The following is a 23,969-nucleotide window of genomic DNA, read 5'->3' as shown; positions in this document are numbered from 1 at the left end:
ATGATTTATACTGAAGGAGAAGAAATATATACGTTCTTAGCATTATAAAACATCAAAAGTTAACTTGCAAAAGTTTGAAACTTAACCCTGAAACTGAAAACTTCTTTAAACAATTTTGCAATCTGCCTTCCACAAAAAAAAAAAAATACCATCTAAGGAATAATATAAATGCATATTAGCTATGATAGAAACAAGCAGAAGATTCCATAATTTCTGTATACCACCATGTTTCTCTCTAACAACAATATCAAATCTTGGTTATAAATACCCCCTCTACTTCTTGTTCCGCAGAAGAAATAACATCGCTGCTTCTGTGCTTACAGCTGGAAAAAAAGCTTTCATGTCTGAGCTGAAATCATCCAAGAATCTTGTCTCTATTAAATCTTCAACAACAGTAAGCTGTTTGCTACAAACATACACATTCTGATACTCGAGGAAAGTGCCCTACAAAAACAACCCACAAGTTCCGATCAGGCGAATAACTTAACACCAAAACAATCAGGAGCTCTTAAAGACCAAACAAAGACACAGTATCTGAGTTTCCTATAACTAAATGTTTCTTTAAAACAGAGTAAATGACTAAAGAGCAGTTTTACTTATCATCATCACTAGTACAACACCGGTCTCTAAGAACTAGCTTCATAACTTATCATCATCACTAATACAACACCGGTCTCTAAGAACTAGCTTCATAACTTATCACGATTTGAACTTAACTACAATTTCTCTGATGTTCTTCTACAATTTTGCATCTCTTACCTAAAAAACCAAAGTTCTACAAAGTCCAACATAAGTTGCACTATTTAAAGCAACAAAAAAAGCACACATCTACTACAGTGAACTCAAACTACATATATGGTTGATTAGGCAATTCTCCAAAGTTGGATCATTTGATCAAACAGAGCAAACTTGAGGATTGAACCAACTTCCAAATTCACAATTTAATACCTCAAAAAAAAAAAAAAAAGGATTCATCATCTTGCAACAGGTTTCTGAAGCAGAGCCGTCAAGAACACTTCACCATGTTTCGAATCAGCTTTATTCGCCACCGCCCATTTCACCTTCTTATAACCCAACTTCCCAATCATGGGCGCATAAACGTTTTCAAGATCAACTTTTTTACTAAAGAACCGATCCAACCAAAGATAACCACCGCCACGAAGTATCCGATCCAAATCAAAGAAGAAAAACTCCATAACCGTAACCGGAATCCACCGGTTAACCGCTCTCCCACACCTAACCAAATCCACAACTCCATCAAACACGGGAAGCCTCTGCTGAAGCGGCACGTGAAGCGGCACAAGCCCTCTTTCTTGGTTTTTAATAGGCAGACTAAGAAATTTAAGCAGATCTGTGAGTTTAGTAGTAGTGTTCACATGTCTTGTCTTTTTATTCCCTTTTTAGACAAGTTATGTCTTTATTGCAACAAGATGATGTATCTAAAATTAGTAGAGAGTATCAATACATGAAAACTTAATGGAGTTTGTTTTGCTACAAACTGCGTATGAATGAAGCTAACTTGCTAAGATATTAAAACAAAGTAACAAACACCTCGAATCTATCACATAACATAGATCTAAAAGAATAAGAATCAAAAACTAATTGTATGAAACTAAATGTTCACATAGACCAATTTGGGAAATTTTCTTGAAGAAACCAAATGTAACAAACAGAGTTCTCTACTACTAAAAGTTGGGAAGCACAAAAGTGACTGCCTTTGTTAATGGTGAGTAACCCGCTAACATGCGCGCACACACGCGTGAATATATTCTCACACGTGTGTAGATTTGTAGGCCGACTCGAGGAAGAAAGATCTCGACAGGGTCTCCCCCTTTTCGCCGAGTTATAACAGAGAAACAAATTAAAAAAAGACAACTTTCCAAAAATACTTTTTTTTTTTTTTTTTGCTGTTTGTTGTGTCAATCAATGGCAGAATCTAGCTCAAGCTTCTCGTCACTCTTTCTCATACTAATCATCTTCTACCTCCTTATACTCTGCCCATCGCTGTCTTCTTCCGAATCTGAAGTTCATGTCTTAGATCGAGAGCTATTAGAGAATCGTACAAATCCGAAGCTGCAGGGAAAGGTTAATAGGAAACCCAAATGCTGCGAGATGCGATCTAGATCTCAGTGCTCGGCTTTCCCTAGATGCAGGTGGTGTCGTAGTGAAGCTCTCGACGACTTGTGCTTCAGTAAAGCTGAATCCTTGCGACTTCCAAGTCAAGTCTTCCTCTGTGAATTATAAATTTTTTAACAGGTTTGATCTTAAATAGGTTGTTGTAGTAGTTCTTGCTGAGTTTTAGCGGATATAAAAGAGAGAGACTTGTGTTGAATAGCTTGTTCCGTTTTGTAATGTCTGTTTGATGTTGTTGTAATTTTGTTTTGTGTATCACAAGTTTTGAATTGTACTACTGGATCTTCATCTTCATATCTGTTATAAAGGTTGCTTCTTTATTGTTTCTTCCCTGTTTTTTTTTAATTGTACTACTGGATCTTGATCTTTCATATCTACTGGAAGTTGCTTCTTTATTGTTTGTAATCGTTTTTGCTAACAAGATCGGATGAATTTGCAATCACTGATATACTTCGTTATCTTGGAACATTGTTAGAGAAGTTGATTTCTAATCAAGAAGTGCTGGTTTGCTTATAATTGTGGAAGTAGCTGAATATATCAAGTATTTTACTATATTATCTCATCTTTGTATGCGATAGAGAAGACTCTGGCCTCGATAGAAAAAAAAAATGTTAGCTTATCGTTGTAGATGTAAATATAATGTTTAGAAATGTAAACACCGCAATGACACGATCAAACCCTTAGTGAATCAACCAGGATTTGTGTCTGATATGCAGCCTTTTAGTATGATATGTTCTAGTGATCTTGATTGTTTCGAACGCAACTTCACATGGTGATTCATTCTTAGATTGACTTCAGCTCAGTTAGTTCACAGAAAGATGATATAACCTCTCTCATTACTTTCTCAGTCGTTACAACAACTATACTTTGTTATGTAGGTTTACTATTTTTTTTTTCCCTCTCAGAGGATCTCCGGATGTCTAATTTGCAGAACCCAATTAAGGAAGCATATATATCTAAAGAACCTCATTGCTCGTCCTGATGATGAAAAGACGGTTCAAGAAAGAGAGCTCCTCCTCTCAATCTTCTTCTTCTCAAAGGCTCACGGTTCTGTCTGTCTTTTACATTTAGCACGTTGGTCAATGCTGGCTGATTCATAGCAAACAAAAAGAGCATCGTATTGGCTGATCATGGATCTTCTCCTTCTCCCCTCCAACCCTCGCCTGATCCTAATAGAATCTTTATAATTGAACCATCCCATTATATTTATATTATAAAGTCTCTTATCATATGCTATGATATAATCGATCATCTGAGTTACATAAACAAGCACAAATTACTCCACTGAATCACACATAGTCATATAGACTAAAAAAGAGTGCATTTTGATTAATAGAATAAAAGAGTGCATCGAAGGCAAAATGTCAAAACAGTACTTTGACATTCATTCAGTATTACGATGTGTAACGGGGTGTGAATGGTTGCAACGGTTAAGACGGAAAAATCCATCAGCGGATTAGACCGCTTTTTATTTACCATTCATGAATACAGTCTGCAGTGGTGCGGTCTAAAGATAATATAAATAAAACCGCTGCGGACCAACTGCGGACCGTTTTTGTGTACAAATAGAGTTGGTCCGCAGCGGTTAAACAGCTGATGGATTTGGCCGCTCCGACCGCAGTCACCATTCAGACCCTAAGACTACAACATTATGTTTCTCCACCACCACCAATCGATCCCCCAATCAAAAAACAAAAAAGAAATATGTTTCTTCTTCTATGAACTAAACTAAACCAAATGTTCCGTGTCATTAACCTAATGTCATTAAAACCTTTCAAGCTTCCATCTTCTTGCAACTCCTGCATCTGTAATATTTGGTGTGCTCCTCAGGTTTGATGTTTAAGCATCGTACATGGAACCATGTGTCATAGGCATGGCAAGAGATCCATACCCCCAAATCCTCTGTACTTGAATCCACACAAGCCACAAAACCTCACCTTGTTTGAAGAAACCTAGAGTCCAAAATATATTATTAGAAAGCCTCCAAGGAGAGAGACAAAGAGAGATACAAAAATAGAAAAAAAAAAAAGAGAAGCTACCTCGCCGCCGCTAGAGATGATCCTTTTTGATATGAGACGGGAAAGGTCTCTGCCTCGGATGGTCGGAGAAAGCCGTAGCCATGTCGTCATGAGAGAAGTCGCAGTCATACCCTTTCCAACAGATCCCTCGGGCTCCAGAGTAGAAACTGCAGAGGCCTTTCTTCCTCCGTGGTGGGGTGGAACTGGAAGCAATTCCGCCGGTAGAACAGGCGGTTCTATGAAATTTAGCTCTTCATACCTGTTCAGACATTCTACGGTAGAGTGTCTGAAACTTAACATCGCACTAACCGTTGACATAGTCGCCGATAGCCCTGGACAAATAATCCGAAACCTAACAAACCGAACCCTCCGGTGGTAAAGATCAACAAACGTACCCTCCGGTGGTAAATATCAACAAACGATATGAAGAACAAAAGGCAGAGAACCAAGATCCACAAAAATCTGATTAACCACAGAATCCAAAAACAAAACTCGTCGATCCGGTGGTTTACTGAAGCAACAAAAGCAGAAAACAAACCTCAGAGATTCATTTTCTAGACGGTGTCGTCCGCACCACCACCACCACTAGACGACGACCCACGACGCATGCTTGCGGACTAACAAATGCGATCCATAAACCTTATACTACGGGTGAAAAAGAATCTAACAAATATTATATTTTTATGAAATAATCTATCCAATATCCTTATACTGGATAGATTATTTCATAACAATATAATATTTGTTAGATTGTTATGGATCACTTTGTAAATAATAACCAACTAAAATTGAAAAAGTTGCATAACTATGAAATATAGTTAATACACTTAAATCAGGTGTACAACTAAAAAAACATAATTTCAAGGTCAATACTGCTTAAAACGAAACAGCCAAAATAGAACTACGTGAAACTTTGGTACAACTACTATCTTGTGACTATATTGCATACTAGACTATGATCCGCGGTATACTACATAATAAATTTTTTTTGTTAATGTTTTATTTTAATATTAATTTTGCTAATGTACTATTTTCTTAATTTTAGTGATTTAGTGTATAAATATATAATCTGCGGTATACCGCACAATAATTTTTGTTTACTACAATTTTAGTTAAATTAGTTTGATTAGACATACTTTGTATTGTTGTTGTTAAAATAGTAAAATGAGGATTTAACTTGTATTGAAATTTTATTTTTTAGTATTATTAATTCATTTATGTCATGTCATATAACCCGTCATGTAATATAACTCATTTCTGCTATTTTGAAAATTTAATATGTTTAAATATTCATAATTTTGAACTTTTTATTAAGTTTAGATATATCAGTTATCTTATTATATAAAATTTAGTTTTCAAAATTAGTAACTCATGTGATCGTGACACGTGTCAATTTTATCGATTAGAGATTTTTTCATGTGTTATAAAAATACTTTGTTTCAAAAAAAATTAAAATTAATAAGATAATTGTAAGAAATAAAAAAATTAAACAATTTTAATAAATATAAAAAGATAATTCTTATATGTATACAAAAAGATAATACTCTTTCTAATTTTAAATTACTAATTCTATAAGGAAAGGAATTATGGAAATTATACAATTAATTTATATATTACCATAATTAATAAAATATACTATCAATTATGAATCCTAAAAGAAAAAGGATTTTAGATATTCACCATTATATAAACAAATAAATTGTTGTTATATTTTTTTCAAATACACCACCATTAAACTTCGTTATATTATTAAAGCTATGCACAATTTCTTATGAACAATATTAATTATATTTTCTCTCTTTTTTTCTTTAAGTTTGTCAAAATTTAACTATGGGATCAAACTTTAAATAAATATATATACATATATTTACGTAATTTAGAGCATATATATATATATATATATATTCTTGGAAGTAAATCTATCTTTAAATTCATAAAAATTTGAGGAAAATTAATAAATTTCTATGAACTTTTGATATTGTTATTTTTCAATTATGAGATAATGTTAGTACTGTATTCAGTTTTTTCTTTGAGAATTATGTTTCACTAATTTTTAATTGTTTTTAATATTAAGTAAGATATAACTTTGATATAACTTTAATATTCGGATTGAGTACATAAAACTAAAATATAATTTTATTATGATGTAATAATATATAGTATAATTGTATTGCCAAATGGAATGCATGAACTATATATCATTTTACATATTTTTCTTATATCCACGTTAATACGCGGGTCTAATCTTGTACATTATAAACTTCTTAAAGTTTTATAATTTACTATATACGGTAAATTTACTATATATGTATGTTGAACACACACTTTGGGGAATTTAATTATATTCCACCCAAACAATCTCAAATATATTAATATGGGGAATTTCATTAGAAATGTCATTTTCTAAACAAAAGTTATGGGAAATGCTAATTTCAAACTATTTTTTTTGGAAATACCACTTTCGGGTTTTATGTCATATATAGAAAAGATGAAAATATCTTTGAATTTAAAAACAAAAAAAAGACTAAGGATAGTGGTGAACCAAAATCTTGGCGGATAGATCTCGTCCATCGAATTTGGAGACCTACAATGTGGACAAGATTTTTTTGTTAGCAATAGACACTAAATGTCAGACCAAACAGATACGATCAATTCAAGAGTATGAAGGATAGAACCATGGATGTATAAAAATCTTGGATTTTGGATCTGGTCCATCGGATTTGCAGATCTATAGGGTGGACAAGTTGTTTTGTTAGAAATTGACAAAAATTGACAAAAATCGCTAGACCAAGCGGATATGGTCGACTTAAGATAACAAATGACATAATAGTGATGGACAAAAACCTTGGGTCTGATTGTACTGACCATGTTTAAACGAGGCGATTAGAAAATTTTGAGCGGTTATAGCGAAGGCGGTTAAAAGAAAAGCGGTTGTAAGTACTGTTTCATTTTTTTTTTTTTGGGTCAAAATACTGCTCCATTAATAAACCTTGTAAAGACTGAAGAAATGCTTTTACTCAGGAACAGAACCCTTGTTATTTGCAATAGTTTCTCTTTTCGGAGAAGTTGTTTTGCATATCATTACGTGACAATATCATATCATAAGGCAGTTGGGAAGCTTCTTACTATAACTAAACCACTTTTTTATTCACAAATATATGCTAGTACAAGAGTGTCTTTTTGTTTTTGTTTCTAGTTAAAATCCCTTTTCAACGCAAATATATGTAGGTGCAACATTGAAGAAGGAAACATCCCTTTTCAACGCAAAAACTGATTACCTATATCATCATTCCCCTATCCGGCTATCCCCCGTAAAACGAACAAGAAAAGGATAAACAGAAAAAAAGAGATACAATATATGCACACTAAACCAGCTAATTCGCCAGCAAATCCTTGACTGCATCCCTCATATCCTCATATGAGTCACAGCATTCGAGGAACTCCACAAGTTTCAGCAGTTCTTGATCTTTTAGGTCACCCACAAAAGCCTTTATGGGCACTCCATTCTCTGGCTGCAATGAGTAAGAAGATGGATTGTCATCAACGATCAAAGCACTTCTGAGGTCTTCCCCCACTACCAAAGATAAGTCCTTTGCATATTTCCCGTTCACTTCCGTGCATGAGTCTCGATATAGCCTCTGTGAGATCACATGGTTCTTGTCTATCTTATCCAAAACCTGTGAAGCATAATCTTCTAGACCGGCTGTGAAAACCGCCACTGTGTAATTTTCACCAAGTCTATCCAAGAATTCAGTCACACCGGGACGTTTCACCACAAAGATGGGCATTATCTCCATTTCCATTTTCACCATCACCATGAAATCATATTTAACTCCCGGGATTTGTGTTGTTGAGTGAACCAACGTTTCATCAAGATCGAGGATGATTGTCCTTTTCATGTTGGTATGTTCTGTCAGAGGATCCTGAGGTTCCTCATCAAGAATTGTGTAGCCATGTTTTGTGGCTGGATAGCTGACGGTCGTGACCTTAAAGCATCTGGTAAAACAACGCAGAAGACGACAATGAAACTTCAAGATGGACATCAATGGGTAAGTTTTCTGTTGGTGTTTGTGGAACTTGGAATTTTCTGGCTTTTCTTCGATGATTCTTTCAGATGCAAATGCCATTGAGTACTTCTCCCGGCTGCTTGGTTCCCCAATGAAGAAAACAAGTTTCGTTGAACAAAATAAGCTTGCAGCTCTTCAGATGAAAGGCTTGGTAGTGGTATGTTGTTTCCTAATTTTATCTGCTTACTTTTATACGTTAATATACAATTGGTTTTAGTTTAATTCGTTTATGGGAATTTAGTGGTGAAGTAGAGCAGATGCCTACTTTTAGAAAAGTTCAGTTTAGAAAATTAGAGTACAGTTTTACTGTTTCCATGTATTCATGGACATAAATGTACATACAACATGAACCAACAAGACACACATTAAAAGTTTAGTTAAGATTAAGAGGTTTGGAGATTATATTGGGATTACAGTTGAAGTATATTGCAGCTGCTGTTATTGCTACTGCACAGCTTTGGCTTTGGTGTACCTGGTGAACTAGTTAAACTATAAAACCTGTTGGAATTTGTTTCTAACTTAAAGTTGTTTATGGTTTTACATAATTTTTTACAATAAAAAAATAAAAGAAATTAATATAGTATAGAATCACTTATTGAAATTTAATAAGTGATAATAGTTTAGGTTTCGTTTATTGAAATCATTCTTCTTTAGTGTCAAGTCCAAAAGGAGCCAAGAATGAAAAATATCTTAAATGAGTTTTATGGGTCAAGCATCAACAACTCAGCTTCAAGAGTGATTACTCTGTGAAAATGTGTCAACTGTCAAGCATAGAAAGTTTATAGTCTCAGCGGTAAAATTGGCCCGAGTCGTTTTCTTGCAGTCAGTTCTTAATCATTACTCTTGTTTTCTTTGTCCAACAGAATATCTAGTAACCTATATAAGCATTCAATATATGTTTCAAAACCAGTTAAGATTACTTTCTTAAGTATTTTATTTCTTGATATCATATTGAATCAGATCAATATCTTTAAACAAAAGATGTTAATTGCTCTTCCAAAACTTTTTTTTTCCTTCCTTTTCTAAATTTTCTTGGTTACATGATACACTTTATAATGTTCTGAAGTGAAAAAAAAGCATACACAAATATTATGTAGGGGCTTTTTAAGTAGGTAAAAACGCTGAAGAAGGATGCAGAAGCATCCTTAATCAACACAAAAATACCGTTTGGCTGTATCATCCATCCCAAAAGAAAATTCAACAAAAAGAAAAAAAGAATCCCAAAAAAAAATTGAAAATAGGTTCTGCAAACAAAATTCATGTATATATATGTGCACATCAAATCAGCTTCTTAGATAGAAACTCTGTTGCTGCATCCCTTAGATCTTCGTACTGATAACATCTATCAAAGAATTCAGCAAGCTTCATCAGTTCTTGATCTTCCATGTCATCCACAAAAGGTATAATGGGAATTCCATTGTCCGGCTGCAACGAGTAGGAGAAAGGGTTGTCGTCAACTAGCAAAACACTCCCGAGGTCGGTTTTGGTCACCAGAGATAAATCTTTGGCATATCTTCCATTCATTTCTGTGCATGAATCTCGATATAGCCGCTGTGAGATCACACGGTTCTTGTCAACTTTATCAAGAATCTGTGAAGCATATTCTGGTAACCCGGCTGTGAAAATTGCCACTCGGTAGTTCTTACTGATCCTTTCAAGAAACTCTGTAACTCCTGGTCGTTTCACCACAAACATAGGTATAACCTCTCTTTCCATCTTTATCCTCACCATGAAATCGGCATTAACCCTGGTTGGCGGTTCCATTGTTGAGTGCACCAATGTTTCATCAAGATCAAGAACGACCGTCCTTTTCTTGTCATTGCGTTTCCTCAGATGAGGCTGATACTCGGGTTTCTGGAGCTTTTTGTAGCCTTGTTTCATGGTGGCTCGATGGCTAGGAGTTGCACTAGATGTGGTGGCTAGACGGAAAAACCTAGAGACGCAACGCAAGAGGCGGTTGTGGAATGTGAAGATAGAGGTGTTGAGGGACCTGAAGATGGAGCCAGCTGCTGCAACGGCCGCAGCCGAACATCTAGATTGATGATGATGATGACGGTGGTTTCTCCTTCCATGATTATGACGCCCAAATGATTTCGGTTTCGGTTTCACCAGAAATCCATGGCACGTCATTATCAAGAAATCAGAGTTCAAAACTGTGAGGAGAAATCCCGGGTTCTTTTTCTGCAGCTGGCTCAAATGGGAAACCTGGAGAAATGATAATATGTATATAGGAGCTTTAAACGTTCTAACTTCCATGCTACTGGCTTTGGTTTAGTTTTAGTTTATTATGGAGCTTTAAACGTTCTAACGTTCTAACTTTCATGGAACAGAAGAGTACTTGATTTGGTATAGTTTAGTTTATTAAGGTTGTGATCTAGAAGCTCTTGAGTTATTTTTAGCAAAATAACAATTTTTAGTCATTGACACATATATTTGAGTTCTGATTGTTTCCTCCATGGGTTCTCTCAATGGGACAGCAATATAATTTATAAATGTAAGACAGAACATTAAGCAAAAAGTGTTGGAAATATTAGGAAGGTTCAACTTAATATGCTTTGGGTGCTTATAAAACAAATGTTAGACTTCCTGTACATGTACAACAGTTATATTGCCTAATTTATAAGCACACTTGTTCTCTCAGATACTGATATACAACTGTGCTCTCTTCCATTATATATACTCACATTCGTTTAAACGACATACTTCTAAATCCAAACCACATGTGTTAAGTATAACTTTCATTAGTAAGCATGAATTTACAATTAAATCAAAGAACTCGGAAGTAAAGTTAACAGAAACTGAAAATACCGTTTCAGAGTGTTACAAACATGCTGTACACAGTATTGGATTCATCATCTACTTCCAGTCGTTGGGTTTGAAGGTGGTCTGTTTCTAGGTCGTGTTCTTGGGATGATCAGAGGTCTGCAACAAACCAACGTGAAAAGCAATTCTGTAATGAACAAACTCATGCTGATCCAGACGAACAAAGTTTTCCGCCATTTCCATATAACTTTTCTGAAGAAAGGAAGACCGGATTCAACCGACAGGGATGCATCGTACAGCTCTGGAATACCTGCTCCCGGTCGAAACTCTGCACGTTGTTCGATAATTATCTTTAAGCAAGCGGTGGGAATATCCTTTTCTACAAAGCCTTTCAACTTCAGTCTTAAGGTTTGGATCTCAGAGACATATCCTGTCACTAACGGAACCACTTTAAAGAACGTCTGCACAAGACGGATAGGCTCACTTCTGAATCTTAACATGCAGGGACGCCTTATACTAGATATCGTTTGACCATCCGCAGATAAGAAGTCTACCCGAACCTTAACAAACACAAGAAGTTCCCATATCAGAATGGATAAACAAACACAAGTAAATAATGTAGTGATTTACCCTACTTATTCAAGTTTATTGAAGAAAAACGAATACGCATAAGATACTATTATAAGCCAGAGAAATGCAATGATTAACAGGGTTTGGATATAGCTAATACGAATACCTGAAACATGCCGAGATTTTTATTGTATGCAGACTCAGGTAACGTCATTGACAGAGTGATATCTAACTTCTGGTCTCGAGGTATAGCACGCAATCCCCTGATCTTCGACATTTCATTACTCTCCTTGCAACTTCCAACACAATCAACACCAACACACGAGGTTATTGGCACATACGCTTCTGGACTATTCTTGGTGTAATCGAAATTCAAAGTCTCCTTGACAACAAATGGTTCATCCGTAATACGGTTTATCATATAACCACCAACCATAAGAGACGAAACCAACAAGGCAAGAAGCACAATGCCTACATAAACAGCCCAAAACATACCCCAACCAAACTTGTACGCAACACTCAACATCCGTTTGGTATCATTTAACCAACTCAACCTAAACGGATTCATAGTCCCAAATAACATATCACTAATCTCTGCAACTCTAGCCATTAGAAACCGTCTGCCAAACCTAACTGTGCTAAAGGGATCGAGAAAGATGAGAAAGCAGTAATGGAGTAACCATGGAGGAAATGTGAGTAAGCTTGTCATCAAACTGATCTGAAACTCGATTGCTTTGATCACTAGCCCAGCCAAAAACCCAAGAAGAGACCACTCTGATGGTTCACGAAGCTGCGGTGCAGATCCGTCGTTGTCATCATCATCATCGCTGCTCACGGTTGTCACCGTGGATTCTTCGTGAAACGGGTCAACCCGGTTCAGAACCGGATCAATTACATTCATATCGTTCCCTTTATCATCAATTACATCCACGTCGTTTTTTTTCCCCGGAGATTGATCAATCAGGTCATCGGTTGATTCGATTACGTCGTTATTAAGCTCCTCCCTCTTTTCCACATTTCTATCGGAGGAGATTGAATCGCGGCGATGTGCGGACTTTCGCCGCCGTAAAAGAGACGGATGAGGGTGGGAATTGGAACGGATCGGAAAGCAATCGTAATAAAACTCGTCAGGTGCGTCGAGGAATCGATCGAATTCTTCTTCAGTGGTGGTGCTAGGGTTTGAATCGGACTCGGACTCCATTGATGATGATAACACAGAAGAAGAAGAAGAAGATTGCGTGTGAGTAGCCAAAGGTTTCAAAAGCTTCGGTGACGATAAGCGTGATAGAGCTCACAAACGGCGTGACCAGGTTTCTTTTTTTTCTTTTTCGATTTTAATTTTACACGTCACCCGATAACCGGAGCGGACTATCAAACCGGATTATTTATTAACCGGAGTTGATTAGTGAGAGATTACATTTCATTCAAACACTATCATAATCTTTGTGGAAGAAGACTATCTAACTATGATACCAAAAGATGGATTAGAAAATGATTGATTGTTTGTTTGGTGGTAATGTGGTATCATAGTTAGATAGTCTTCCACAAAGATTATGATAGTGTTTGAATGAAATGTAATCTCTCACTAATCAACTTTATTTAGGTATAAAATCATTTACTAGGTTTTATAAACGTGATAGAATGTAAAAATCATAAGACTAGGACTAAAGGATACTTATGATTCTTTTTGTCCCCTCTTAATCATAAAAAAATCGTTCATCATATGGGGGATATGATTCTCCTAATACTCCTTGTATTATAGTTGGTTGTTGACTTTTAGAATTCAAAGTGACCTATTATTAGCTTTAACTTATTTTTTAATTATTATTATTTAGTCATACCAAAATACTACTACTACTTATTACTTGACAATTTATAGCATTTTTTTTGGTCATTAGCAACTTAATGTGGCTAATATAGATCTAGAGATGTAATTAGTTTGTTTATCAAGATTTTGTTGTTGTTGTTGTTATTGTCTTGTTGATGTTCTTGTTGTTGTGTATTGCAAATAAGATATCTCTAAAGCCATATAGATGATACTTGACTTAAATTCATCAAACAGTGATGCTTTGCTAGTTTTGCTTATGGGCGAATTTGCCTGATAGCCAAAACAAAAAAAAGTAACAAAGAAAATAGCCTAATAATAAACAAAATTAAGTGAGTAACCATTGGCTGAGGTAAAAAAACAAGAAAGGAGTAAGGTGAGGAACACGCGCAGCAGCAAAGAGTGTTGGTGTAGAAGATTTTTATTTTAATTATTTATTTATTTGGATAAATAGATTATACCCCTTTACATTTTATTTTAATATATCTTTTCAACAAAATTAATTAAAATTTTGAAATTTATCATAAAAAGTTATATTATTTTTTCTGCATTCGACATAACTTGAATTTTTAAATTCGGATATTGAAAATTTTACAAAATGAATAGTGTTTACAATAAGAACATGTTAGAGCAAGTTTAACGGTGGAGTGTTAGAAAAAGATTTTATTTATGCTTTTAATTATAATAATTAAAAATAATAAAGTTAAAAACTTTTTAAAAACTGTAAAATGGTATGCTCCATTGGTAGATCCTAATTTTGGGTTCTTAAATTAAAATTTTTTTTTTTTGAAAATTGTAATATGTTAAGTACAATTTGGTTTGTTGACCACTGTAAAATAGTATGCTCCAAGACTGACAAACCAAGAAAATAACCAATGTAAGCAGAGAGATTTCTAAACAAACGATTACAACTTGCTCAGCTTGCTAGTAAAACCAGTTTCTCGTCTAGTCCCATTTTTTTTGATAGTTTAGGTCCTGCTAGGCTCTTGGCAGCCTCATTGGCATCTGGATGTAGATGAATCAACATGTGAGTTAGACATTTAAAAGCTACAAGAAGTTTAACCGAAAAGATTGGATATGCATGCGCTTATATATCAAGCAAGTGAGTTACCATCTGAATATGAAATTTCCTCATCGGAATTGCTTCCATCTTCATTACGATTCCAAAACTCGGAGTACTGTCCCTCATTGGTTATTTTGTTCGAGCTTGAAAAAGAAAGGGTACAGAGTTCAGTTAGACTTTGTATATACCTTGCGACGCATATTTAGAAGCGGTTAAAGGCAAAACCTGGTGATGAAAATTCGAGAAGAATTGTGTCTTCGAGAGACAGTGGTCATGAGCTCCTCCAAGGAATGAGCAACTTGATTTGGATGCTTACATGCATCACACGTTTTTTTGCATTGCTACGCAGGAAACTTCTTGCAACAAGAAAGTTAGCAGCTTACCTTAATAGAGCGTTAAAGGATTTGATTGAATAAAAACAGAATAAAGCATAACTGAAGCAAAAACATCACACAATGTAATCCTAAAGATAATACAACTCATGGTACAATGCTATAATCATGCCTCTTCTTGAGTTAAACCTAAAGATTTAGAAACAATAAGTCGATTCTAGAACTAACATAAGACTAAGTGGTAACCCAAAATGCTCAATATATCATCCATCTCTATGACAAGTGAAAGAGCTTAACAACAAAAACATAGCAGAAGAGAGAAACTTAAGTAACCGGTGTAAAGTGTTGATCTAGGTTAGAAAAAACCTGAATAGATTGGGCAATATGAGTGATAAATGCAGAGGGAAGTTTCAAGTCTTTAACAGTTCTTTTGGCAAAGACAACGACTTCATTGTTCGGGTCTTAATCAATTTCAAACAAATTAATCGAAGAAGAAGTAGAGGAAGAGATGAAACTCACATCCTGAACTTGCTAAAATCAAACACCCAATCGAAAGACCCAATCGACAAACACCCAATATTAATCAAACAAACTCACATCCTGAACCCTAATTTTACTAGTAAATTCCCAAATCAGTAAACCCTAAATTTCTAATTTCTACTCTCAATTCAGAAGATAGTAAAGATCTACACTTTAAATCAGAGATATGCGTACCATGAGAACAAGATTGGAGCGTCCTTAAACCAAACTCATCGATTTCTTTAACTTCCCGATTGGTGTTTGCGGTTGAGGAATCAGGCCGAAGTTGTCACCAGCGTCGCTTAGATGGTGATAACGACAAATTAGAAACCGATTTCCGACACATCTCTTCTCTCAATTCGACGAATTGAGACTTCAGAGGAAAATCACAGAGAAGGAGGTCGACAGAAACGAAAGAAAGAAGAAAAAATCTTTGTGCGACTTTTTTTTTTGTTTTTGTTAATTTCTCCAACCAATGACAGAGCAACACATATACAATCCTAAACAATTCTAAAAATGCTTAACTTAGAATCGGTTTTAGCATTATTAATGTGTTTTGATTTATTTTTAATCATAAGCATTCCTTAACAATCAGTTAAAAATCACCGTTGAACTTGCTCTTATACTAGGATTATACATATATCTGATCTATAAGATTTTAACTCAAAGCGGTATAAATAAAATTTTAATGTAAAAATATAACTTAAATCAAATTAAACTTATAATAAAGAAAAAATGTTATATCCTAATAAATGAATTTTTGAAATAGTATAGAAAAATAAAATGGTATAGAACATAGATACAACTCAAATCGCGAAATAAACTCACAACAAAGAAAAATGCTATACCCTAAGATATACAACATAAGCAACCCAATCAATCGTAAAACATAAAAGATAGACAACTCAAACGACCGAATTAAACGCACAAAAAAAAACACTATACCCTAAGGGACACAAAATAGGCAACCCAAACAACCGTGTTAAACACTAACTGTATATGTTTTACATATTAATCGAGTTAAATGCCGACAATCAAACAATACAATATATAAATTGTTTATGTATTTTTATTTATAGTTTAAATTAATGTATGTATGCAATGTAAACAATTTGAAACTTGAGAAACATACTTTTAAAAATGGAATAGTGTTGTTGTGTTCTATATATTACAAATATTTTTGTTATTTTAGTTAGTGTATTAATTATTTTTTCTTGTCTTAATATCTTTAAATCATAGTAAACATAAAAAAATAATCTATAGTTTTAAGGGGAATTGGGTTGTATAACCAAAAAAAAAACTATAATTCACAAACTAACCACACTAACCATATATCAATTATATTCTGTGTATTTATGTATTAATGACAGTTTTTGCTCTTTTTATTTTCTTCTGACCACCACCACCTCCCAACCTCCGGCCATCACCACCGCCGGCAACCACCGCCCAACCTCCGGCCATCACCACCGCCGGCAACCACCACCACCGCCGGCCACTACCTCTTCCGGCAGCCGACTTCTGGCAACCTCTCCTGGCCGCCGACCTCCGCCTGCCAGCCTCCGGCCACCAACTCCGGCCGTCGATCTCCGGTTACTACCTCCGGCCGCCGACCTCCGGCCGCTTCTTCCAAAGCTCCGACCACCGGTCTCCAGCCATCTTCTCTGCCGCCGGCCACCTACTCCGCCGCCGGCCGCTGGCCAACAGCCACCACCCCTTCTCTATCTAAAATACTAAATTGGTAATTTTACCCTATCCTTATCCTGATTTCTTAATTTTTTTGAATATGGTGATATATTCTTCTATGATTTTTTTATTTTGGTCACCCACTTAATTCATCCTAGTTTTAACTGAGTTTGTGAAATTAAAAATAATTTGTTTAAAGAAAATTTATTGCAAAATATGAAAAAGTAAAGAAAAAAGGAAAAAAAAATGAGAGCAAATGAGAGATGGCATATATATGTAAAGCATAGAGAAAGAAAAATACAAACGTAGACACAAGAATAGGGGCCAGTGACAACTATTAATCATGTAGTGAGGATAGAATTGTCATTAATATATATTATATAGTGTATATGATTTTTTCATGGTTAGAGTGGTTACACACTGAACTATAATTTTTTTGTTGGTCATTCCTGCCAATTTCCCTTTGCCTATTACCCCTGGTTTTGCGACCTGTCAATTTCATATTGTTTTGTCTTTTTCATTTTGTGTTCTTTTAAATTTAAGAGAATGTACATGTTCTTTAAAGAAGCTTCATAATGAATAATTGTTTTTTTACTATTTTGGAAACCTTTTTCTTTTTTTCTTTGTGCGACTACTATTTTCGTCATTCAATAACAAACCATTCACACAAAGGATTAAAATTCTTTAAACGGATATAAACACTATTTTTGATCTCTGTCTTTTTCTAGTGGATGATAAGACTTTTGTAGGGTTAGTGATTTGTTTTTTTTTTTTGCTTTTTCTCTTGGGTGGGTTTATACCATTCTTTTTTGGTTTTATACGTCTCTCTGTAAACCCAAAATTTGACTGAAAGATTGTAAATTAGAAAGAAAAAAATTTGACTAGTAAAAAAATATGTTTTTTGAAAAAAACGAGGGGATGAGAAATCACTGTTCGTGGATTCTTTATTGCCATTACATAATTCTAGCAATCCTCTAAAACCATCATCACACTTGCCAACAAACCAAACCCAGGAAAAATTCCAGATCTTCCCTTACCATTTTCTATATTACATTGATTTAGGGAGATTTGTTGTTGCTGTGTATGAAATGTATACCGAGAAGAAGAAGAAGAAGAAGGATGTTAATATCTTCTTTGCATTTTCTGTTTTTGCAATGATTTGCTTCAATTTTTACAGTATAAATGCTCTCAAATTACCCCAAGAAGAAGGTTTGTTCCAAGTTAGTCCCTTTCTGGTTTTGCCACCTTTTTTATAAGAAATATGAATCCTTTCTTCTCTTTCCTTTTTGGATGTTGGGTTTACAGATTCTTTTAGCAAAGTTCGCTCTTTTATCATTTGTTTGGTTCGTGAATTTTTGTTTATATGGTAAAAAGTTTTGATTTTTTTTTGTTACATTTTTTACAAAGGGGATGTTCTTATTGGTCACCTGTAAATATCTGGTGAAGTTAGTTTTTTTTCTTTTAATTGAAGTAGTCGAGACCAGAATCTACAGGAGAATTATAAATCTTGATTAGTTGATTGGGTCAATTTGCGTTTACTGAATCATGTTTTGATTTTAAATTCCCTTTGACCATTGAGTTTCCTTGAGCAAAGAACTTGTCATGTCTCAGTATTAAACTCTTATTTAGACCGTTTAAATTCTTATTAGACCTTTCACATGATGATGGTGTTCATGTGTCAAGAGTGAAAGGCAATTTCTTTAACAATTCTATATATATTTGTTGAAGCAATCATACATGTTTTTTTTGGTGTGAATGAAGATGTTTAGATAAATTGCTCGTCTTGATTTCGATTCATGTTAGTTTCATGATTGTTGGACTCATTATGAGTATAAATCTTTTGTTCTTACACAACTCATTTCTACTGATATATGATGCTGTTATTGCTTCTGTGCTTAGTCGATGCTCTGGAGCAAATCGCTACCACATTGGGCTCGAGATTCTGGAAATTTGATGCTGAAAGTTGTAAGGTTGAAATGGTGGGGTTAACCGAAACTCCTCCTCCAACAGCTAAGCAAGAGATAGAATGTGAATGCAGTCCCACCAACGACACTGATTGTCATATTATCAGATTGTAAGAATTCTCAGGCTTCCTTCAGAGTTGAATGTCTTTTCCCCTTATAAGATCTCAAAGAACTTATGGTTATATCCGTGTTTGGTAATGCACCGTTGATTAGTGATATTTGCTATGTAGTAGAAAAGGTAAAATTGTTGTCTCTAGGTTTAGAGATTCTTCTGTACAGATGCTAGAGTTAAATTTGCTTGATGTTATCTACTGTATGACCCACTTTACTTGAGTTTATCTTTGGTGCATCTTTGTGGTAGTTATTTTCTAATTGCTCTTTGACTTGTTCTTTAGTGCATTCAAGTACCATAATCTTCCAGGAACTCTTCCTCAAATAGTCAAGCTTCCCTACCTTCAGGAGATGTAAGAGCTCTCGTAAAAAGTATTTCAACCTAAGATGAAAGCTGCTAATTTTGACCACTGTTTTCTTGCTATATTTTAGAGATTTGGCCTACAATTACATCAATGGGACCTTACCACGGGAATGGGCTTTTTCAAATTTAACTTTTATGTAAGAACAATTCCCTATTATTTTTAGCTTTATTGTCAAAATGCTCTTGTACAGTAACAGACTGTCTCCGCAGATCTCTTCTTGCGAACCGGCTGTCAGGGGAAATTCCGAAAGAGTTTGGAAACTCTTCGACACTAACATACTTGTAAGTCTAGAGCATTGGTCAATCTTCTTTGTTCTGGAAATTGGTTTGGTGTTTTTTTCAGCGGAAAGTTCATGTACTATCCGTCAACTTTAGCTGGTGGAGATATTAGTTCTTTTTACCTCTTGAAACTTGCACTGCTAGATCTCACTATTAGCATTTCCTGAAGGGGAACCCGTTAAAGTTTTCAACTTATCATGTTGTATGCTTAGCTGAACAATTCGAATACTTCGGTGCACTTCACGTTTGAAAAAGTTTTAGCATTCTCTAGGGATGTGCTATTATATTATTTTTGGCTGCTCTTGTATAGGGATCTCGAGGCGAATGCATTTTCTGGAACTATTCCTCAGGAGCTTGGAAACTTGGTCCACTTGGAAACAATGTGAGAGTTTCTCATTCTCTGTCTATTCTTTGTTTCCTTTATTGTGCCGATATTTTAGCGTGTGGTGTGTTTCTGAAGGGTTTCTGGTGGGTCATTTCTTCTTACAGGTTGCTTTCCTCCAACAAATTGACGGGACATTTGCCAGCTTCACTAGCTAGACTACAGAATATGACGGATTTGTAAGCTTTTGTTATATGTTTCCCCCTAACTTCTACTCATTATGGTGGACTTTGTTGTTCATCTGCTACTTGGTTTTTCATAATGCAGCAGGATTAACGATCTCAAACTTAGCGGAACAATACCTAGTTACATACAGAATTGGAAGGAACTCAAGAGACTGTAAATTCCTTTCTTTTTTTATTTAACTCTTCTCTGTTTTTATCAAGCACTCAGTGATGGTATTCTTTTCATTCCTTGTAGTGAAATTATTGCATCTGGTCTTACTGGTCCAATCCCAGCGGTCATCTCAGGTCTGAGCAATCTTAATCATTTGTGAGTAGACACTAGACACCACTCTTATGACGTTCATTTTTTTTTCTCTCTCCATAAACTTAGTTTGTTTTCATCTATCGTAATGTAATTGACACTTTTATTACAATGATCTATTGTTTTCAGGAGGATCAGTGATATAGGTGGACCAGTCCAACCATTCCCTTCGTTAAAGAACGTAACAGGTTTAGTTAAACTGTAAGTTAGTCCTGTCATATGCTTTTTGAAGCTGTTTCATCTATCTCTGATTTAATATATTATTTATGTGTATGTTTACATTGTAGGGTATTGAAGGACTGTAACATTTCTGGACAAATTCCTGTTTATCTCTCATATATGAAAAAGTTGGAGACACTGTAAGCCTATCTTCCGACCTTTTTATCAAGTATCAGTGGTTCCCAGCGAACTACGTATCAGTGATTATTAGTTGATGTACTACTGAAGAATTATGAACTTAAATGAAATGAAGATTAGGTTTGTACATGAAACAATGACATGATTTGATTGATTCTTGTTATGTTGGTGCATAGGGACTTGAGTTTTAATAGGTTGGTTGGGGGAATTCCATCGTTTGCACATTCAGAAGACTTACGGTTTATGTAAGTGAAAAGATTCTACTGTCATCTACGTTAAATATCTATCTTGCTTTGACTTAAAATTATCAGTTGACTGATTTTTGCAGAATTTTGACTGGAAACATGCTTGAGGGAGATGCTCCAGATGAATTACTAAGGGATGGAATCACTATGTGTGTATATCTCTGGAGTTTGCAAATTGCCTAATAAAATTGCCACCTCAAAAGAATTTGAATCCATTTTGATGTGAATTCACTTGTTGATGCAGAGATCTTTCATATAACAATCTCAAGTGGCAGAGTCCCGAGAGTCGTTCTTGTCGGCCAAACATGTGAGGATACTGTCATGTTTTCCTCTTTTACGTTTTGGTTGTCATAATTGGCATGTTTAACTGATATTTAACTCAACTTTTATTGTTTTAGGAATTTGAATCTAAACTTGTTTCAGAGCACTTCCACGAAAAAATCGTAAGGTCTTTTCTTTTGAATGTGTTTATCATCTAGCTTCCATATTTGTATGTAGTTTAAATCTACACAAGTGTTTGTACTTTTCCGGAAAAGATATTGCACAAATGATATGCAATTCCCAATTGATGTTTTTTGTAGGAGCAAATTTCTGCCGTGCATCAAAGATTTCAAATGTCCTCGATGTAAGTACCCACAATCACATTAGGACTAGTAGACCACCTGCTAAAATGCCTTCTACTTTAGTCCCACATCAATATTGTTATTTCCTGTCTTGTTATCATCATATAATATATATGTTGATGGGGAAAATTCACTTGTTTATTCTCTCTCTCACTTTATGCAATTTGTGTTTTAATGGCAGATTCTAGCTGCTTGCATGTGAACTGCGGTGGAAGCGATATATATGTGAAGGAGAAAAACACAAAAGAATTATATGAAGGAGACGGAGGGGTTGAAGGTGGTGCTGCTAAGTATTATTTGAAACCTGGCGCTAACTGGGGATTTAGCAGTACAGGGGACTTTATGGACGACAATAATTTCCAAAATACAAGATTTACCATGTTTGTTCCAGCTTCTAACCTGTCTGATCTATACAAAACAGCAAGAGTAGCTCCAGTAACTCTTACTTACTTCCATGCCTGCTTGGAAAATGGAAACTACACTATAAATCTAGACTTTGCTGAGATGCGGTTCACCAATGATGACACCTATAACCGGCTTGGGAGGCGTTTGTTTGACATTTACATTCAGGTTAGCTTTTGCCATTGCTGGTGAAATTTAAAGTGGCTTTGAATGTGATGTGTGTTTTTTTTTATTTTTATTTTTGTCTTAACGCCTCTTATTGGCAGGAGAAATTAGTGGCTAAGGACTTCAACATCATGGATGAAGCCAAGGGAGCTCTAAAACCTGTAATAAAACCATTTACTGCCAATGTGACAAACCACTTTTTAACAATCAGGTTGCGTTGGACCGGTAAAGGAACAACCAGGATTCCCACTAGAGGGGTTTATGGTCCTATCATATCGGCTATTTCCATAGTTTCAGGTAGCTTTCTTATTATCTCGCAGAAGCCAGGCAGATATGCGCATCTGATTTTCTATGCATTTTGAACTCTTTTCTCACCGCAGTGATTTTTCGTAATACTAATACCCTAAATGTACAGATTCTAAGCCGTGCGAACGTCCAAAAACTGGAATGAGCTTGGGAGGATCTATTGCTATTGGAATTGGAGTCCCATGTCTTATTATCTTTATCGTTGGAATTCTGTGGTGGTGTGGCTGCCTCCCCGGATGTGGTCAAAGGCGAAAAGGTGAACACTGATTTTTTTCATTCTTTCTTGCTTTTGATATGGAGTTGATAATACATATATATACTGGAGTGTTTCTTATATCAAGTCTGAGCGAAGAAGCCAGGTTATTTTCATTTGAAAAGAGAAACATTGTGAATTTCTGTAAGAAACGGAAGTAAGTGTTTTTTTTTTTTGTTTATTGATTCTGAGTTTTTTGAATCACAGACCCCAATGAAGAAGAGTTGCCTTCTGGAACTTTTACATTAAGGCAAATCAAATTTGCTACAGATGACTTCAATCCAACTAACAAGATTGGAGAAGGTGGTTTCGGTCCAGTATTTAAGGTAAGATTACAGGATGGGGTGATTCTTGATATATGAAGAAACTAAAGTTGTAGTGCAGCTCATGAGGCTGATAGAGAATCTCAATTGCAGGGTGTGTTAGCAGATGGAAGAGTTGTAGCAGTTAAGCAACTCTCATCTAAATCGAGACAAGGGAACCGAGAATTTCTAAACGAGATTGGCGCAATATCTTGTCTTCAACATCCATATCTAGTCAAGCTTCATGGCTTCTGCGTCGAGCGGGCTCAGCTATTACTGGTGTATGAATACATGGAAAATAACAGTTTATCTCACGCGTTATTCAGTGAGTTCTTTTTTTTTAGAATTTAACCTATGGCGAATGAAAGCTTTTTGATGCTTTAGCTCTAAATGATATGTGTTTGTCTTCCAATGTTTAGGTCCAAAGCATGAACAGATTCCACTGGACTGGCCTACTAGGTATAAAATTTGCAGCGGGATTGCGAAGGGTCTCGCGTTTCTCCATGAGGAGTCACCGTTGAAGTTTGTACACAGAGACATCAAGGCCACAAATATTCTATTGGACAAGGATTTAACTCCCAAGATATCTGATTTCGGATTGGCTAGGCTTGACGAAGAGGAGAAAACACATGTCAGCACAAAAGTCGCTGGGACTATGTGAGGCTTGAGCCTGCCCTTAATCTTTGTTATTTTTATTACAATTACGTTTGTTTGTTAACTAGAAGAATCATGTGAACCTATGCAGAGGATATATGGC

The 23,969-nt window shown here is 35.3% G+C and overlaps 5 protein-coding genes and 1 long non-coding RNA gene across 6 annotated transcripts in view; 2 read left to right on the top strand and 4 right to left on the bottom strand.

Annotated features, from left to right (window-relative positions):
• LOC104777007 lies at positions 20-2,568 on the bottom strand. Its single transcript, XR_766197.2, has 2 exons — positions 949-2,568; positions 20-444 (listed from the first exon to the last, which is right to left on the bottom strand). It is a non-coding gene; the product is annotated as an uncharacterized LOC104777007 (long non-coding RNA).
• On the bottom strand, positions 7,526-8,194 carry LOC104777006 (probable C-terminal domain small phosphatase). The gene has a single exon (XM_010501195.1). The coding sequence runs from the start codon at positions 8,192-8,194 to the stop codon at positions 7,526-7,528; it is 669 nt and encodes a 222-aa protein (XP_010499497.1).
• Positions 8,197-8,697, top strand: LOC109130531. Its single transcript, XM_019240150.1, has 3 exons — positions 8,197-8,200; positions 8,266-8,375; positions 8,635-8,697. The coding sequence occupies exons 1-3, from the start codon at positions 8,197-8,199 to the stop codon at positions 8,695-8,697; spliced, it is 177 nt and encodes a 58-aa protein (XP_019095695.1).
• LOC104777005 (carboxy-terminal domain RNA polymerase II polypeptide A small phosphatase 1-like) lies at positions 9,497-10,348 on the bottom strand. The gene has a single exon (XM_010501194.1). The coding sequence runs from the start codon at positions 10,346-10,348 to the stop codon at positions 9,497-9,499; it is 852 nt and encodes a 283-aa protein (XP_010499496.1).
• On the bottom strand, positions 10,940-12,964 carry LOC104777004 (seipin-2-like). Its single transcript, XM_010501192.2, has 2 exons — positions 11,718-12,964; positions 10,940-11,541 (listed from the first exon to the last, which is right to left on the bottom strand). The coding sequence occupies exons 1-2, from the start codon at positions 12,750-12,752 to the stop codon at positions 11,071-11,073; spliced, it is 1,506 nt and encodes a 501-aa protein (XP_010499494.1). The 5' UTR covers positions 12,753-12,964; the 3' UTR covers positions 10,940-11,070.
• LOC104777003 (probable LRR receptor-like serine/threonine-protein kinase RFK1) overlaps positions 17,765-23,969 on the top strand; it is a 10,477-nt gene continuing 4,272 nt past the window's right edge. The window contains exons 1-21 of the mRNA XM_010501190.2: positions 17,765-18,182; positions 18,873-19,047; positions 19,333-19,401; positions 19,481-19,549; positions 19,623-19,694; positions 20,002-20,073; positions 20,181-20,252; positions 20,341-20,412; positions 20,494-20,565; positions 20,689-20,760; positions 20,847-20,918; positions 21,093-21,161; positions 21,245-21,310; positions 21,406-21,468; positions 21,560-21,604; positions 21,743-21,786; positions 21,966-22,354; positions 22,453-22,648; positions 22,767-22,913; positions 23,118-23,236; positions 23,327-23,410. Coding sequence (XP_010499492.1) covers positions 18,062-18,182; positions 18,873-19,047; positions 19,333-19,401; positions 19,481-19,549; positions 19,623-19,694; positions 20,002-20,073; positions 20,181-20,252; positions 20,341-20,412; positions 20,494-20,565; positions 20,689-20,760; positions 20,847-20,918; positions 21,093-21,161; positions 21,245-21,310; positions 21,406-21,468; positions 21,560-21,604; positions 21,743-21,786; positions 21,966-22,354; positions 22,453-22,648; positions 22,767-22,913; positions 23,118-23,236; positions 23,327-23,410 — 2,160 coding nt within the window. The 5' untranslated portion in view covers positions 17,765-18,061. The remainder of the gene's footprint in view (positions 18,183-18,872; positions 19,048-19,332; positions 19,402-19,480; positions 19,550-19,622; positions 19,695-20,001; positions 20,074-20,180; positions 20,253-20,340; positions 20,413-20,493; positions 20,566-20,688; positions 20,761-20,846; positions 20,919-21,092; positions 21,162-21,244; positions 21,311-21,405; positions 21,469-21,559; positions 21,605-21,742; positions 21,787-21,965; positions 22,355-22,452; positions 22,649-22,766; positions 22,914-23,117; positions 23,237-23,326; positions 23,411-23,969) is intronic.

This window comes from Camelina sativa, chromosome 3 (assembly GCF_000633955.1).
Source record: "Camelina sativa cultivar DH55 chromosome 3, Cs, whole genome shotgun sequence".
NCBI classification, from domain to species: domain Eukaryota; kingdom Viridiplantae; phylum Streptophyta; class Magnoliopsida; order Brassicales; family Brassicaceae; genus Camelina; species Camelina sativa.
The sequence above is the reverse complement of the archived record's forward strand: the minus strand, read 5'-3'. Positions and strand labels throughout refer to the sequence as shown.

Excerpts from the sequence above, each read along its gene's own strand:
- LOC104777006 (XM_010501195.1), bottom strand. The coding sequence starts at position 8,194 with ATGTCCATCTTGAAGTTTCATTGTCGTCTTCTGCGTTGTTTTACCAGA.
- LOC104777004 (XM_010501192.2), bottom strand. The coding sequence starts at position 12,752 with ATGGAGTCCGAGTCCGATTCAAACCCTAGCACCACCACTGAAGAAGAA. Across the intron at positions 11,542-11,717 it reads AAAATCTCGGCATGTTTCAG|GTTCGGGTAGACTTCTTATC; the intron begins GTATTCGTATTA and ends GTGTTTGTTAAG.
- LOC104777005 (XM_010501194.1), bottom strand. The coding sequence starts at position 10,348 with ATGACGTGCCATGGATTTCTGGTGAAACCGAAACCGAAATCATTTGGG.
- LOC109130531 (XM_019240150.1), top strand. Across the intron at positions 8,376-8,634 it reads AGATGAAAGGCTTGGTAGTG|TTGAAGTATATTGCAGCTGC; the intron begins GTATGTTGTTTC and ends TTGGGATTACAG.